General features: G+C 38.5%; 2 protein-coding genes across 2 annotated transcripts; both read right to left on the bottom strand.

Moving 5' to 3' along the window:
• Positions 1-3,116: 3,116 nt before the first annotated feature.
• LOC112172832 (U-box domain-containing protein 30) lies at positions 3,117-5,604 on the bottom strand. Its single transcript, XM_024310328.2, has one exon. It carries the CDS (start codon positions 4,860-4,862, stop codon positions 3,507-3,509), a length of 1,356 nt encoding a protein of 451 aa, XP_024166096.1. The 5' UTR covers positions 4,863-5,604; the 3' UTR covers positions 3,117-3,506.
• Positions 5,605-10,580: 4,976 nt separating this feature from the next.
• On the bottom strand, positions 10,581-12,318 carry LOC112172088 (lecithin-cholesterol acyltransferase-like 1). The gene is made up of 2 exons (XM_024309268.2): positions 11,781-12,318; positions 10,581-11,607 (listed from the first exon to the last, which is right to left on the bottom strand). The coding sequence occupies exons 1-2, from the start codon at positions 12,155-12,157 to the stop codon at positions 10,692-10,694; spliced, it is 1,293 nt and encodes a 430-aa protein (XP_024165036.1). The 5' UTR covers positions 12,158-12,318; the 3' UTR covers positions 10,581-10,691.
• Between the last annotated feature and the right edge of the window lie 5,520 nt (positions 12,319-17,838).

Here is a 17,838-nt window from a genome sequence, read left to right as displayed (position 1 = left end):
TAGCTCAACAAATGTGATTTGGCTCATTTCCCCACTATCATTCATTTATATGTATCTAGAAATTTTCTTTAAATTTAAGCTAAGCTACTTGTTTTGCTTTGGCTATTCAGATGAGATTGATTCTAATTTCTAAGATTACAGGGGGCCAAAGCGAAGTGAGGAATTGGAGTTCATCGAACCAATACTTACGTTCAAATTTTCATGAATTTTTTTGTTGTAAATAATCTGAAAAATATTCAGCCTAAAAAAATACGGGGAAAACTATATATATATATATATTTTTTTATAAGAAAAATAATTTTTCATAAAAGCAAAATTTAGAGGGCATAAGCAGTGGCCTACTTCCCAAGGTCGGGCCCTGCATTTGGGTACTTTGATTTTATAGCAGTTAATCTAATTTCGGCCCTAAGTTATTGGGCCTGAATAAGATTGAAATTTAGTAATTGGAAAGCGGGAAAGTTTTGAGCTCATGAGCTTAACACTTTGGGCGAATGTACAGCCCATGTTACTGGGCTCACTCATGTTCTATCCTACTATAGAATAGTTGTGCATTACATTGAGCCCATGAAGCTGAAAATGTGAATCCCTAAAACGATGGGAAAATGTTTCATTCTTTACATACCAGGGTTTCGGTTTCGATACCGAAATGATAGTTGAGAAAATGATCATTTACCCAATTTTTGAGTTAATTAACCTCACTTACCCAAACACTTTAAGAGATTGCCAACTTACCCAAACACTTTAAGAGATCATTTCCCTAACACCCAATTAAGTTTTTTTTTTTATTCATTTTTTTTATTTTTGAGACAATTTTGCCCTCTCCTTTTTTGTCGCTTAGAGAGAGAAGTCATCCTCCACCTTGCTGGGCTCCGGTGACCAGTGGCCGACCGCGGACTCCGGCAAACGGGTGACCGGAATTGGCGATCGGTTACTGAATTGGTGACCGGATTTCGGCTTCTGAATTTATTACCCACTAAGAATACCCAGTAACCATATTATTTCCCCCCAATAATCATATTATTGCCTCCCAATAATCATATTATTGTCCTCCAATACTCATATTATTGCCCCCAATAATCATATTATTACACTCCAATAATCATATTATTGCCCTCAAGTGAATTGCATAAACTCCCAAAACCAAAATGAATACACTACAGACACAATTGATCAATTTATATGTTCAATTATGCATGTTCACTTTTTTTTTTCCTTCCCCATTCTTGGAGCTCATAGTATACCAAAAAAAAAAAAAAGGCCACCCAAAACCCAGAAATTTGCTCTAGGCACCAAATCGGAGCAAACTTCAGCCACCCCCTCCCCCCCCCCCCCCCCCGGCCGGGACTTTTTCTCAACCAATCCTTCCAACTGCCACCTCCTCCTTGTCGCCGGTGTCTGCCAGGGTCGCGTCGCCCTCCTCCTCGAGCTCCGCCACAAATCCCTGTCCTCTAATCGACGCCGACACCACCAACAACTCCGGCCTCGCCATCCAGGCCCTCTGCTCAGTCCAGGCCCGATCCGAATCCTACCTCCTCGGCGCCATCTCCGGACTCTCCTTCCTCTCCGTCTACGACCCCAACGAGTCGTTGAATCCAATTACGAGATCGAGAAGTTGCCGACTTTGTTGCAGCAGACGAGCATGACGACGGCAACGATGGAGGCATAGGCTCGATGATGGAGTGCGGCGGTGATGGCCTAGAAATTCTAATTGGTAGCCGGTGGTGATGGAAGCTACGAGGCCTAGGGCTTGACGACGGTGGTCTGGGTGGGAAGCGGATGTGTGTGTGTGTGTGTGTGAGAGAGAGAGAGAGAGAGAGAGAGAGAGAGAGAGAGAGAGAGAGAGAGAGAGAGAGAGAGAGAGAGAGAGAGAGAGAGAGAGAGAGATATGAGTGTAATTTAATAATTAAAATAAGGTCAAAACTGTCAATAGATATTAGATTGGGTAAATGAGATTAAAAAACTCCTAGTGAAATAAGTGGGTAATTTTTAGATTAAAATAGGGTAAGTGGTCACGACCCTATGATAGTTTATGTTACAATCACATGATACCTGCTTCATAAGAGGGTCAGTGATGGTTTTTAGTGCATTGATTAATATAAAAAAGGGTGACATAATAGCAACAGTTTAGATCGATCATTACGTAGAAAGAGTCCCTAAAACTTAGCTATTGTACCATTTTCAAGGAACAACTACGTCGTTTTACCCGAATCCTAGCGAAAACATCGAAATTTATGTTGTTTTTTATTAAAACAAGTAGACCCTAATTCCATTCAAAGATGCCATGGTTGCTAATGCCACCGAAGTATTTTTTGGTTCTTGTCCTCTCTCCTTTTCAGGTAGACTAGGTTTCAATGATCTTTTTTTTTTTTTTTTGGGTACAAATCTCTCTTTTCATTGCTTTGGGAGCCATCCATGTGCTTATGTGCGCCCATTCGTGACAACAAAAGTGGATATGAGGGCCCTTAAGCTTCAAAGTAATACATAATTATGTTAATATCCCACAAAAATATAAAATAAAAATCATTGAAACTTTGGGAATCCAAAAAGCACAAGGCAAATCTGGTTCATGAATGGAGGTTGATGATTAATTTGATGGGATAAGACTTAATTTTTCAGTTCAAGGTTGTATAGACTATAGACCCAAGAGTAATTATATACGTCCCCACGATTTGAACTAGTGACATAAATCTACATATTTGAACTAGCGATATAAATTTACTCTTTGTAAGTGGTAAATTCTGAGTTTGGAAATAACCTGTCATGATTTCGACTTAAGAATAACCTTTTGTGTAGGGTAGGTTATCTATGAACTATGATTGTGCTGCAATTTCCTTGGCTCATGTAAAGTTTTTAAGTCAAGTCTAGTCAGTTCTTCTCCTTTTGATCAGTATTCATTATGAGCAAAGAAACTCTGTTTCCCCTCACAGCTTTTTTCCAGAAGCAGTAAAACATTGTACTACACTACACCACCAGTCAATGTAGGTCTTAAAAGAAAGACTAACTAAACAAGCAAACCCATCTTTCTCAGCTAGTCATCTCTGAAAAGACATAATGCAAATCAACCTATACAGTAGCCATCATTAATAGGAGCTAACCACAGTTTCTAACCAATTAACTGAATGTGCCAACTCTACAATGGAGAAAATTTTCAATTAAAGAAAAGAAGAAGCTCTACAATGGTGGAGAGACTGATGGAATACACAAAACTGCATGGTGCCAGCTTATACAGTGGAATCGTAACAATGAAAATTGCAATAGAGTGCCCAGTCTATCCATCCACATTATGAAATTATGATTCTTTTCTGGTGGTGGAAACAATTGTTCCAATACAATCAAAGATTTCTAGTATACACAAGGAAGAAGGGTACCTCAGAAACACCAATTGGCTTTTAGACTTGAATTTTCTTGGATCCCATAAGCTCTTTGGCTTCTTTATCCATTGGGACAAAGTAAAATTGTGAGAATGAAGTATATCAACAAAGTGCCAGTACACCGATTTTTTCGCTTCATTGTATTGTTCTAGTAAGCTTACACTTGGAAATGAATGTAGTAGTGGTGTAATTTAGACTACACAACTTCAAGAGCTCAGCAGCCCTTTGCTTCAGTGTAGGATTGCATCCACTCTGAATCACGAGAAGCAGTTTCGCTGCTAGACCTGCTTCAACTGCAACGGAAGCACATTCGTCTGGGGCGAGCTTGCAAACAGCCCACAAGATTGACAATGCAAGCTGCGTACACGTCTCCGAAACCTTCATCAACAGTGCAACCACACTAGGGATTGTCTTGGCGCAACATCTCAAAGCCTCTCTTCCTTCTTGAAGAGTAGACAAAACTTCTAGGATATGAAGCGCTAGCTCCAAACACTCGTGATTCAAGCTCGGCAAGAGCTCAACCACCTGAGGAACTGTCCCAACACTCACAACCGAGCTCCTGACTGACTCGTGCGAACAAATTGTCTTCAACAAACTCAGTCCAGGCAACACCCCTTTCGAGTGCCTCTTATCTTTCACTAGCCTCAACAATCCAACCACAAGACTCAAACTGGAGGCAATTTCTGACTCCAAATCCTTGCCCTCCATCAAAACATCAATCAATTTCGTACAATTGATCTTGGTCTCAATCGACCCCTCATTCAACATATCAACCATTAACGAAATCTTTGCGGGTTGCATCAGACTCGTCTTGGACTCAGAACTGAGGTCCAAATGCACGAGGGTCCCAATTGCTTCGGACCCAACAGCGTGCGAAGTAAAAGGACCCAATAGAGAAGAAATCAAAGCAATACCTCCATTGTCCACCACTGTGTTCTTAGCCGAAGAGTGAGCCGTCACTACCTGCCTCAGCTCCTTGAGAGCTTGAACTCTAGCTTGGCCTTTCACCTTCTTCAATGTCTCCAAAATTTCCAAAGCCCTCCCCTGCACATCCTCAGACCTCTTCTTCATGGCCGAGTACTTCTGCGAAAACCAGCTGTGAATCAGCTGGTGCAGGGTCTTGTTGGGCGTGACCGAGTCGTCCCAAAGCTCCTGCATTGTTGTGGGGCAAGTATAGTGCCCCAAGTTAAACCATTTGAGAATGTTGGATCTCTCATACGTCTGACCCGTGCAAAGCGTCACAGGGTCTTGCATTGGCTCCAATGAGATTGGGCAAATGAACACCGAGGGAATCTCAATGGACTCCAGCTCTTCTATCATCTTCTTCAGATCCAACTTCTCCGCCGCAACGCCACCGCAAACTAACAAACCGCCGCCGCCCAGAATCCCATCTTTCACAGCAGTCTCCAGATCTAGAACTTGCCCACCACCGCCCACATCAAACTTGAGATCCCCAACCCTTCTCGGACCAGGCGGCTGATACATCGGCATTTTTTAGCTCTACGTGAATCGAGCAAACAGAGAAGACCGAAATCCCCTTACACACCCAAAAACAGAAATTCTAGTTGAGCTGCAAGAGCAATGAGTCCCATAAGGCTTGGAGGAAAAAGAGAGAAGCTTTTGCTTTCTGTTACTCTCTTTGACAATCACAAGCAAGCAACAAAGACCATGAAATTGGTTATCTTTTCTCACACTCTTTTGCTTTATCCGCTGCCTCTCTCTCTCTCTCTTTTTTCCACGGTCAAAAAAGGCCCACCCTTGTTCTACTTCTCCACCACCACTACCTCCATCGCCATCATCACCAAATCAAAGCCCATAATGAAGTTGCAATCTTCTTCTCCAATACCAAAGCCCCCCCCCCCCCCCCCCCCCTCTCTCACTTCCCCTTCAAGCTCACCCAAAAAGTTCGAAATCATACACACCTCCCAGATCGGGGAGAGAGAGAGAGAGAGAGACCGAGAGAAAGATAAACGCAATCGAATCAAAAGCAACCAAAAGGTCGAAACTTAACTGATACCACTCAAACACCACCCACCCGAGAAACTTAGATGAACAAGAACAAAGACATGTGAGGGTGAGAGTGGTCAGAGAACCATACCCATCTGAGTAAGAAGAAAGAAGAGGGCAGAGGAAAAGCACAAGGACTAGACTAATCTTCTCTTCAGTCTCTCCTCTCTCACTCTGTGCTGGTCTTCTTGTGGGGGCAGGTGACGGAACCCAAAAAAAAAAAAACTTTGTTTAATATTAATTGGGTGAATAAATCGGACAGTTGTGACCGGTTATAGCCAGCGGTGGCCAGTTCAAAAACCTTGTGCAGTGGGACTGTGCACCACACGTGCAGTCATACAGGGGACCTTTTTTTTTTTTGGGTTTTATTGGAATCATAAATTTTCTGACGCTAGAAAAATTTTATTTCATGGGGATTTTGTATTTCGGTCTTATAAATAAAGGGCAGATTCCAGAGAGGCAGAGATAATTAAAGAATTATTATGCAACCAATGCCAGGTTATGCTAAAGGCTGCTTTTGACTGAATTTATTTTTTGGAGTGTACGATTTACTTATCTTTGACTGAAATTTATATGACATCTCAAGATGGTAGGAGAATAGAAATTCCTTTGAGTAATGGGAATATTCGTAGCCAAAATAAATCTTAAATTTGTGAGCTGAACGGAATGGTACCTTAGCATAAGAATTCTTTCATTTACATATTTAACAAATCGTAATTCTAAAAACCAATCAATGTAAAGTTCACTTAGCTTAATATTAGAATTGTTGAATGTAACAGTGTAATCTTAAAATTTTAATAAAATAAAGCTCAAACCTTAATAGCATGACCGGACCTAAAGTGAGACATATAAGAGAGTCGTTTTAAGTCTAGTGTCTTGTTGAGGCTTAATTTTTTTTTTCTAAAAGTATTTTGACAAAATTATTAATTTCATAAATGTAACTATTAAATGAAAAATAATACTAGCGTAATTGGCAAATTGCATTCCTGCTGCTACGTTAGCCTAACTAACAAAAGAGAAAAATGATTGCCAAAATGAAACTTAAATGGCAAACCATTTCGTTTCACTTTCCGAATTGTTGAAGAATTAAGTAATATTTGGTTTTGTGTGAGAAAATATCTAAATAGGAGTGAAGACGCAATTCGATACGACTTGACTTGGAGACGCAACCTCAGTCAATATTCAAAAGGGGGAAAATGATGTTGCAATGCAATCCAATGCAAAAGTGCACGAACTTGCATGTGGGATGTGGCAATCCACTTTGCACGTTCTTCTTCCCACTCGGTCCAACATTTTTTTCTCGTCCTCCCAACTAATTAAATTATTAACAAGAGTATAAGCTTCCAAGCATAATGACATTAGCTACAATTTGACACTAGTCTCTATCGTCTTTTCATTCTTTCTTAGTTCATCACTTCATTGTCTTAAAAATAATTTTCCATTAGGAACGTAGTTTTCGAAAATGACATAAATATTATATATAATATTAGACTTCAAACACATCTTATGGGTGTGGATAATTGCGTGTGAAGTTATTCCACAAAATGTGGAGAAAATTTCTACACATATTTTATTTTTTATTTTTTTTTGTTAAATTTCTTTTGTTTTTATTTTATTTGTGAATTGATCATTTTGTCTTTCTCAAATGTTTTTTAATATTTTAGGGATATTTTGGTAAAATTTTTCTATTTTGGCTGACAAACTCTCTTCTCTCAAATATTTCAGTATAGATTAGCCATATTTGTAAAGCGAATAGAGTAGCCAAAATTGCACTCTTCGCTAATTGGTGCATGTTAGAATACATATTTTTTATTGAGACTCTCGTTATTATTTCGAGATGTTCTCCTTATGCTTATTGTAATTTGGGGTTCAGGTATCATGTCCCCCCCCATGTATTCTGCGGTTTCATTAATGGTAAAGGCTTAAGGACAGCCATTCTTGCCCTCTTTCAAAAAAAAAAAACAAAAAATAGTATAGATTAGATTATTAATCAATTAAAATTTTTAAAATCGATCTTCCACAAGTTTCATCTTCATTGACGAAAATTGTTCTATGCACCGGTGCTTAGCGACCCAACACCTAATAAGTCTCTGTCCTTTCACTACTAACTCTCAACCTACATACTTGTTAGTTGAGTTGTACCTATCGACGATTCTAGGAATATAGTGATCAATCGATGAAGACTAAGTCCATAACCCTTAAACTCTTGATAGCTCTATATATTTAAAATTTTATAAAATGATGCGAGATAAATGTTTTACTCGAATAATTTTATATACGAATAGAGGCACTATTAAGAGATCAACCGAAGACTTACACACCTAAGAGCATCTCCAACAGAGTAGCTAAATTTAATTTTTAGCTACATTTAACTATTTATGAAGCAAAATTCAACTCCAACAGACTAGCTATATCTTAGCTATATTTAACTTTAGCTAAATTGGCTAGCTATATTTAGCTAGAGAATCCTACATAGCTAAAGCAAAAGTTATATTTTTCTCTCCTCTTTTGTCCACATGTCAGTTTACGATTCGATGAAGGCTATCATTGATGGAGTAACATTGTTAAATCAATAGTTATATTTCACAAGTTTAGCTAAATTTAACTAAAAAATTAATTTTACTGTTGGAGATGCTCTAAGAGATCAAGTTACCTAATGAATTACTAATGTTAAAATTAAAATTGCAATAAAAACAAGTAATAAATCAGGTTGCGAACCTCTTCATCTTATTTACTCATAACACAACTGAAATTAAATTTTCTTCTCTGACTTTATCAATGTATCGAATGTATCGATTGCCGACCTTACGATTAGAGGTCGACCAAAACCGAGACCAAAGAATACTACATGGGTGATCATTGATATGCATCATTGTATAGGTACGTACGGGTCACGGGTGAGTGGGTAACTTGGAAAACCCAAGCTGTCATAGAGGTGGATGCAGTTGGAGAGAAACCCACTAATCCACTACAGCAATAGCACTGTTCCATTATGTTATGTTATGTTATGCTATGTCACACCACCCACCAGTGTGTGAGGGAGACCAGACTCTTTCTTGGGTTAATTATTAGTCAAATCCCTACTTCCCAAGTTCTCACTTTGAGATTCTCTTTTAAGTAATTTTAATTAATTAGTTAATAAAAAATTCTTCTATGCATTATGCACTGTATGAATTAACATCTCTAATAGGGAATGAAATCAGTTGTCCACGAATTGCCTGTCCCTATTCTGTCACTTGTGTAATATTTTAACACGTGTACTTTTACTTAATAGAAGACTAACTCCTTTAAGTCTTTTTTTTTTGAAAGGGACTGGTGTGGCTGCTCTCAAGCCTTGATTAATAAAAGAGCAGAATACTCGTTAAATCTTTTAAAGTTTAGCAGTTTGCCCGAGTGCGTGACTATCCTTCTTCTTCCTCTTACTCTCTATTTTTACAGACTAGATCGACAAACCTTCTTTCTCCTCCTCTCTACTTTTACAGAGCAGAACATAGAGACTGCATCTTTATTTTGTTCTTGTCTTCCCTTCAATATACGCATATCCACAAGTTTAGAAATCAGGACCATTTTGTTTTACAATTAAATCGATGACTTGCTGCAAAGAAAGGTGCTTAAAATAAATGCTTCCATATATGGCTGCCTCACGCGGCCATGATTGGGGGTGAAACTAAGGGATATATATAAAAAAAAGGATTGGGTTGTGATTAGATTGAGAAGTGGGTATGGTTAATCTTTTTAAAGAATGAACAAAGTAAATTAGAGATATAGTTCGGGTTGCTCTAGAGGTTTCTGTTTGTAATCTCCTTTTCCTCATAAAAAAAAAAAGAACAAAGTAAATTAGAACATCTTCACCTGGTTTTATTTGGATCTAAAACAATGGTGGGATTTGGAATTTGGGGCTTGACTAGTTCATAGGGTGAATGGGTTTCTTCGCTGTAAGCAAGACAATGGAGAAAGTCAGCGAACAAGAAAGAAGAAAGGAGAAGAAGGTGCGTGGGCAAATGGGGTTGGATATAGGTCAATTGCAGGGTTTTGAGAAACGGTTTTGCAGGGGAGAGAAAATCATGAATCTTTTGCAAAAGGAAAGGACTTCGGGTTTATTGAATTTTTTTTTTTTTTCTAACAGAGATAATGCTGGATAACTGAGATGACACGTGTCGAGTCATTAATGGATGGGACAGAATGGGACAGGTAATTCGGGGACAGCTGATTTCCTCTCTATCTAACAGATCTTAGTCGTTGATATTTAAATTTTTTTTTAATAATAAAAAAATATACTTAATTTTATTTAACCTTTTAAAAAAAAAATTATACATCTATTTTTAGTTTTATTAATGTAAGTGCAAGTCGATACACTTAATACCCTCTCTTAATTAATTTAATTAATTAGATGCAAAGAGAGATAAAGTGTTTGAGACGCACGGTTCTAATTGCGTCATCGGAGACCGAGACCGAGAATTAAAAAGAAAGAAACAAAAGTGGTCAAACCGGTAACCGGAAAGGCCAATATTGCCCCGATCCAGGAGTTTAAAAATTAAAAATGTTACGAATCTTAGACCCAAAAATCGGAATGGTCAAACTTCCGAGCTGGACTTTGTGGGGACCTCTCTTTGTGAAAGCGACGCTCTAGGTGGGTCCTTCCCCACGGGCTGCCCAGTCTTCCCCGTCTTTAAACTAGCACCACTTTACTCTTTTGCCCCTCACAAATCACCATCTCAAATCTAAATCAAGCGGTTACCTTATTAAATCATGGGTCAGTATCTTAGGGCCTATCGAGTTAGTTTGTCGAATTGGGCCTCATGTAGTGTTTCACTAAACTAATGACTTTTTTATCGGATGTCCCTGAAGTAATGACCGTATTAATAATAATACGGTTATGTAGTAAGTGAACATTACGTCAGTGTACCTGTTTTATTCATGTATTATGCGGAAAATTACTAAGTGTTCTGACTAAGTGAAAGAGACATATCACGGAATATTCGCTCAATTTAATTGAAGTTTGAACTGATTTAATTTAGAATTAATCTCGATCCTTATATCCTCTTATACAAAATATATTTTCATTTTGGATCATCATATATCTGATTCAATAATTTTTACAAAAATAATTTTTTTTGTTTGTTTTTAGTACAAGGTACGACCGGTGAGAATGCAATGGATTTATACATTTCCCTGGTGGTCAACGAATATGAAATATGTTCATGCCCTACATTTCATCCAATGATGAATTTATTGAAAGTAAGCATTACAGTTTGTATGAAATAAATCGTTACCGGCCTTTTGTGCTTTTGCAGCACTGATTAGCAAGTTAGTTCATTGCACATTTACATTCTCAACAAACATGAACTGAGAATTAATTCCAGAGATTTCTCTAACCACTTCACCAAGTGCACCATCATCTTTGAGTATCTCAGTATGAGTCACCCCAGGAACTCTAATCGTTTTCAGAGTTTGATTTTCCGCATTGGACCACAGTGATTCATGTCCTAACAAGCTCAACATGTTCACAGTTCCATCTCCATCCCCGTAAACAATCTCCGGTTGCTCATCAAAGCCTCTTTTGTCATAGAACAAAGTCTCTGCTGTCCTCACACCGGTCCCAATAACACAAGTAAGAGGCACCCCAGGAGCTTCAAGCTGATCCATCAAGACCAAAATGCGCGTTTTGAAGGGATGAATTCCTTCGGGAAATCCAATGTCATTGAGGAATTGGGGAATGTTATGAGCTGAATATGTAGCATCTGGGGTGATCACTATTGGTTTTTTTCTCCTGAATAATCTAGGATTAGGCATTAGCCATAAGTTGCTTTCGGAGCTCCTCTGCTCTTCTCTTACGAGCAATGGATTCACAAGTGGCACTCCTAGTGTGTTCCCTGAAGCAAAGGTGAGCATTTCGTCCACAGTCCCACCCCACGGTGCTGAGAGTGCAACAACGTGTTTGATGAACTTTTGGCGCCATGAGGGTTTGTTTCGATTCAGAAGTTGGAGAGCAAAGAGGCCTCCTAAGCTGTGCGAGACAAGTATCACCGGCTTTCCTCCATTAGAATTGCCGGCCTTTTCGACCAAGTCTTTTAGGTCTTTCAGGAACTTAGAACCAACACGGGATGGGTGGTCTTTAGGTGCTAAACCATATCGAAAATCGTATGGAGCTCCGAACATGGTTTTGCCATCGACATAGCCAATATTCTCCAATGATTCCACTAGGGGTGCCATGTATGTTGTGATCTTCCTATATATGTAGGCACCATTAGTCATGAATAGTAAGGCCTACTATCAGATTACTCTCAATTTTAATCATACATTCAAATAAAATTCTAAACCAGCAATTAATCTAACTCAATTTACAATCATATCTTACAAAAAAAAAATCAATCGAGTCACGATTACAGTATGAAAACTTACTTGAGATTGGGGTCAAGGAACAGAAGGGACTGAATGGACCCGAAGTGGGGGACTCTGGTTTCAACCCCAGGGGCATTGTGGTAATCATCTTTATCCTGGTCGTAATAGAGCGTCATCCTCTGAGCAAAGCAAGTAGTGAACGGAGCCAACAGAACAGTAGGGTCGAACCACAGCCTGAACCAACCCTCCTTGTTCCTCTTAATCGGGTACCAACGGTTGCATACCAAACTACTGGGCTTGTAATCGGGGGTTAGTCTCGCTTCCAACTGATTCCCGCCATTTCCAGGTATTAGGATCACAGGGTGGAGGTTGCTAACTGCTTGGCACGTGTACATCATCACAGCCATCGAAACCAGTAATCCTAGCTGCTTCTTCATTTGCTTCTGCTCTTCGTCTTTGACAGTGTTCTGGGCTTGTCTTTGTGAACTATTTTGGCCGCGTTACTTCCCATCTTCTTCTTCTTCTTCAATCGGATTATACAGTTGGCAGAGACCTGCGGGCTAAAAAGTAGTGGTGCAGAACGAGATACGTATTCTACTAATGGATAATAATAATTTTACCACAAACTGTGACAGTTTACATGGCCCAACACTGCAGATATTGGGCCTTCAGGTCTAGTCTTCACATATAAATTAGTCTTTGGGCCTTTCTATTTTCTCAACTCTTTTGGCAGTTGGCATTTTTATTTTTAATTCTTGAAAAATTAGCTGGTAGTATTAGTATTAGTATTAGTGTATTACACACGAACTCCTTACGTGAATTGGTCCGCACATAATCCGTAAGTGTAAATAATATAAAGCAATAATAAAGTGAATCAAATCCTCGTATTAAAATGGAACTGCATGTTATCGACTCTTCGTTATGCCAATTGGGCCACCTCCTCAATAGAATATTGAACTTCTGGGTTAAGTGAGTGAAAAGAAAAGTTAAATGACTTGGTGGGCTCCTTAATAGAATATTGAATTTCTGGGTTAAGTGAGTGAAAAGAAAATTAAATGACTTGGTGGGTTCCCAAGCCCCAAGCCCAGTTGTTATGAAGCTCAAACTTATTCTTGTTAGAGCATCTCCGATATAAATGTTAAAAATTTTGGTGTAAATTTGAATTTGACAGATGACATGTATATTTTGTTATACTCCCACTCTAACCCATAGGTCGAAATATATTTATTTTTTATTATTATTACAAAATATTTTATTTAAAACAAAACCGTGTTTGTTTCCTTCTCTCTATTTTCTTCTCCTTCTTATGTTTCTCTTCATCTTTTGCTACTTTCTTTGGTTCCGCCCCTGTGACCATATCAACATATTAGAATCTGTCCAAGCAACCGTATCAACAAAACTGAACAGATTCAAGCAACCACAAGTAACCTATTCCAACATTGCAAACACATTGCGATCTCAACACTGTGATCGACCATCGCAACACTATTATGATCTGATTGGTTTGGACTTGATTTGATCGGATTTGCTTCAATACAATTCGTCAATTTTTCTTTCTGACTCCGGCTCTCTAACTCTCGTCCTCGTTTTTTCTCCAAAGCTGAATGAAAATTTAATTTTAAGTTTGACATGAATAATTCATGAAGGTTCGGATAGGAAAGTTTGGATATTGTAGGAAGAAATAGAGAGACAAGACAAACTGAAGGTCTCCCGTGAATGGCTCTAGTTTAGGTTGGATGAAAATGATGAGAAGAGAGTTTTCGAGAGAAACAATAAAAGAAGAAAATGACATATGACTAAAGCTGTCAAATTTGACAGATAAAACCAAAAACTGTCATTCACGGTACGTAAATTTGAAGAATGAGTTGGAGAGATTGAGAACTGTCATTTATATCTGTTGGGCGTCTACGGTAGAGTTTCACACTAACTCTTATTGGAGATGCTCTCACACCTTACAATCATGTTCTTTTCGATGGATGTTGAATGTGATTGGTGCGCAGTTATTTCTGAAGCATGCTTACAATTGGCGCACGCCAAATTAAAACAATACCATGGCCGACCTCTTTGATTCTTTGAATATGACCCTCATCTATATCCAGAGTTTCATGCATATCTTGTACACATCTCCAAAATCCAAAGCTTTGTCAGATTCTATCCTTTTTTGCCCTTTCTTGAAATTTTTCTTTTTCATCTATTCGTGTCAATCTTAGTGAACTTTAAACGTACTCTTTTCATGTTTAAGCAACAGATCTTCGATGAAAAATTTATCATTACGATCTCGAATTTTATCATTTGTGATTGATCAAAATTTGACTCGATGAAATATTTGGATGAATAAACATATTTTATTAACATAATACAAGAATTTCTAACGTACTATTACTGAAATCAGTCAAAGCCACTGCTAAGAACACTAACTCGATCGTGGTTAATACAGTTGCAGAAATTGACTGATCAGTTGTTTTCATTCAAAATTGATCCTTCTTTTTATCTGATTAGACATATGCTTCTCATGGAAAGCTAGGCCCTTTGACAAGATATAAGGCGGTAGTAGTAGTTGGTTTGAAATCCTGACCATTCAAGCCACCAGATGACTCATCAAATGGATGATATCGACCTCCTGAACAAAAATAATTTCAAGTCAGATGTTGAAATTGAATCCTTGTGCACCCTTATTATTAGTCCAGCTTAAACTTTGTTTTCAATCTTGGCCTACTTAATTAATAGATTTAATTAAGCTTAATTCTAGCACACCAGGTCACCTCTGTGTTGTTCTTATCTCTGTTGGCCTTTGTCTAATCCTGTGGGTTTTGAAAAGTCCAAACCCACTCCCTAGTTGTTCATACTTTACTCAACCACGTTGTCTCTTGGTCACCCTATTCAAAACCATGTGTCATAAACATTTGAATTATATATAAAAAATTTATCCACAAGTTATAGTCGCATTAGTTTATACCCAAATGTCCCAAAATTCATGATTTTCATGAGAGATATCAGTCCGTTTCATTTCTATGCTACGTACTAATTTGATTAATTTATACTTATTATATTAAAAAAAAAAATAGTGAATGACGTTAAACATTGTACAAAATTAGTAGACGATTGCATGTGATTATATTTTGTCGCATTGAAATTTTTTTTTATCATGTATACGTGTTAGTTATCTTTTTTTCTTCATACGTTTTATTTTTAATAACAATTAAGATTTGTTATGCAAAAAATATATAGTAACAATTCGGTGACTTGATTGAACGAACAGGCTAGTTATTAGTTTATCCTACACCCTAAAATAAATTATAAGACTATAAGAGTATTATTTTCTCTTGCATGACCTTAAACTTGTTTCAACATGTATCACAATGCAAACGGGAAGGTTGCAGTTGGATAAGATAATCATAAATTATTGAGAATTTTTGAAATGATTGAATTTACAACTTTCATTAATTACAATTTTTATTGTTAGGTTCATTGGTTGTATGCCTTCTTTTTTTTTTTAATGATATTGGTTGTACTTTCTTTTTGAGAATGAATGATATTGGTTGTATGACTTGTATCTATTTTAAATTTTGAATGTGTTATAAACTAAGCAAGTTTAAAACTAGTCTGATAATGTTAGGAATGAAGTCAATGAATCCTAGCAGAGCTCTGTTAGGGCTGAGAGAGCGCTGTCCCTAGGCCTCGCGACTCTGCACCTTCCTCCATTCTCAATGGCAGGCTATTTCGGCATCATTTTCGATGTCGTATCAATCGAGTACAGCTGTGGTCGTCTCTCATCATCCTCTGAGTTTCTCGGAGCGATCGCCGCAGAGGCAGTCTTGTACCGCGGCCTTGGTTTTGCCAATCCAATCAGCTGTTGGTGGGAGATCTTTTCCTATTGTGCTTTGCCGGGAGGAGTTTCAGATTAGATCCATATTTGAAGTGGGTCGTAAACGTGGGCGACTAAAGTCTGTGTTAGGCGGCTGCATCACCGAGGTGGTAAAGGGCGAGGGTGACCCCGTATGGAGAGAGATGGCGACACGGCGACTGAGTCTTCTCCGGCGAAGGTTGGAGGCGTTGCGATTCTGGCATCGTCTGCGGATCGACTCGGAGACGTGCTTTTCCAAGTCAGTCGCTCAACTGCTCTTCCTAAATTGCTCTCTGGCGGAGCAACGAGTTGTTTCAAGAGGGGACAGCGGTGCTGCTGCTCAGATCGGTGATGGGTGGGTGCCCAGTTGCCTGGGTGGCTTGAGTATTTCCAAACGGGCTCATTCCTCTTGGCCTCTTGGGTGCTCAGTTGCCTGGGTGCGCAGAGTAGCGCTTCTTGGGCTTGGGCTTTTTTTGCTGCATTAGTTTCAATTTTGACTTCGGGTCGGATTTGAGTTCGTCTGCCAACATCCAAGTTTCTGACACCCTTGGTTGCTTTCGATCTCTTGGTGAGTGAATCACCTCTCCTAGGTGGTCATATCATCGGCTACAGTTACAGTTACTCTTCTATTTACACTGCTTTAATGACATATGCAGTGCAGTGATGCCTCATGGCATCAAGTCACATGGTTCCTTTCATTCTAGATGTCATTGTGCATCTAGTTATGCGTTATTTTTACTTTATCGTAGATGCGTTTGTGCATCTCGTTATGTTTTATTGCTTTCTTTCGATGTTTTATGCATCTTTCTATGTACTCCTCAATTTCACTTAGTATAGTTTGTCGTCCTTTTTTCAAAAAAAAAGTTTGAAACAAATAAAGAAATAAAACTTAAAAAGAGACTAATTGAAGTGAGAAATTTGGAAAATTAATTCTTTTGTGTTTTTTTTCTCACTGAAAAAATTCATAATTTTCAAATTAAAAATGTCAAATGAGATAATTCATGTAAGTTATAAATTTTTTTATTTTGATTTAAATTCTAATTTTTATTTTTATCCAAATATACCAATACACTGTAAGTTTTGTTTTTTGGATACAGTTTATGGGGTGCATTGGTAAACTTTTCTTTGACTGGTAAACGCTTTGCTAGGGTTACCTGTCAATTTTTTTATCTACGATAATTCCCAAACCTAATGCTTGTTTCCATTGCCAACCTTGCGGCTGTTTCTTGGCTCCTTGTTTTTGTTGTTGATCTGGCAGCGGTTGATCGGATTATGGCGCCGATTTGTGTGTCGTTTGGTAATGAGTTGGTATTAGACCGATTAGGTTTTGCCGGTGTATTGGTGCAATGCACTGAGGATTGTTGACTGTGTCTGCATTTGTTCAAGGATGAGGGTGGCCAGGTTGGTATGGGTTTTCCTGTCAATGGTGGGCGGGTTGATTATGGCGGCGATAGCTTTTCTCTTGTGGAGGAGGAGCCGATCTTTTGGGCTCGAGTTCTTGAGGTCGTGCCTGGCTTGTTAACTATTGATGTCAAGAGAGGATTGGGTGTTGCGGATGGGAAGGCTGCAAATGCCGGCGTTCGTAGATTTGGTGGCTGGTTGTTAGGTGACAATGGCGGTAGTGCTAGATCTTTGGTTGATGATCTTCTTCCTGAGCAAGACTGGTTGTAGTGGCTGGGAGTGTCTAGCTGGGCCTGCTGGATTTTCATGGTGGATGTGGGCCTCAATACTTGGATTGGGTTTTGGGCCCAAAAGACAATTAGAAGCAAAAATAGGCCTAAGCGTGCTAAAGACGAGCTGCATACAGATGGTGGAACTGTTGGGGATGCTGGTGCATCATCCTCAACTAGTAATGTTTAAATGTTTCTTGAGTTGCAAGATCTAGTTGCTCGGTTGTCATATTTATTTATTTTGCTTTTGAGTTTCTAGGTTTTGTTAGAATAAATGTACTTAATTGTCCTTAAAAGGTGGGTGTACCTGAGAGTGTGAGATTATGTTTTTTCTTAGAATATGTCATTTATATGTCCTAAAGGACGACTCTTTCTATTAGCCTCTTCTGAGATGTGTCGTTTCTGATACTGCTTGCTGAATTATAAATTTGACCTACCGATTTAAAAAATAAAAAAAAAAACTTTTCTTTGACCGAGACAGATAGAAAATTAAAAACGCCACTATATATTGCCTCAAGCCTTCTTCTCCCCTCATCAAAAAACACACCCACCTTCCTATTACCCACACGATTCCTATTACCCACACGAAGAAAACAAGACAAAG

This window comes from Rosa chinensis, chromosome 6 (assembly GCF_002994745.2).
Source record: "Rosa chinensis cultivar Old Blush chromosome 6, RchiOBHm-V2, whole genome shotgun sequence".
Lineage (NCBI taxonomy): Eukaryota > Viridiplantae > Streptophyta > Magnoliopsida > Rosales > Rosaceae > Rosa > Rosa chinensis.
The sequence above is the reverse complement of the archived record's forward strand: the minus strand, read 5'-3'. Positions and strand labels throughout refer to the sequence as shown.

What these genes read in the sequence shown, in the direction of transcription:
- LOC112172832 (XM_024310328.2), bottom strand. Translation starts at nt 4,862, where the DNA reads ATGCCGATGTATCAGCCGCCTGGTCCGAGAAGGGTTGGGGATCTCAAG.
- LOC112172088 (XM_024309268.2), bottom strand. Translation starts at nt 12,157, where the DNA reads ATGAAGAAGCAGCTAGGATTACTGGTTTCGATGGCTGTGATGATGTAC. An exon ending in TTCCTTGACCCCAATCTCAA is followed by an intron (nt 11,608 to 11,780) that starts GTAAGTTTTCAT and finishes CTACATATATAG; the next exon opens with GAAGATCACAACATACATGG.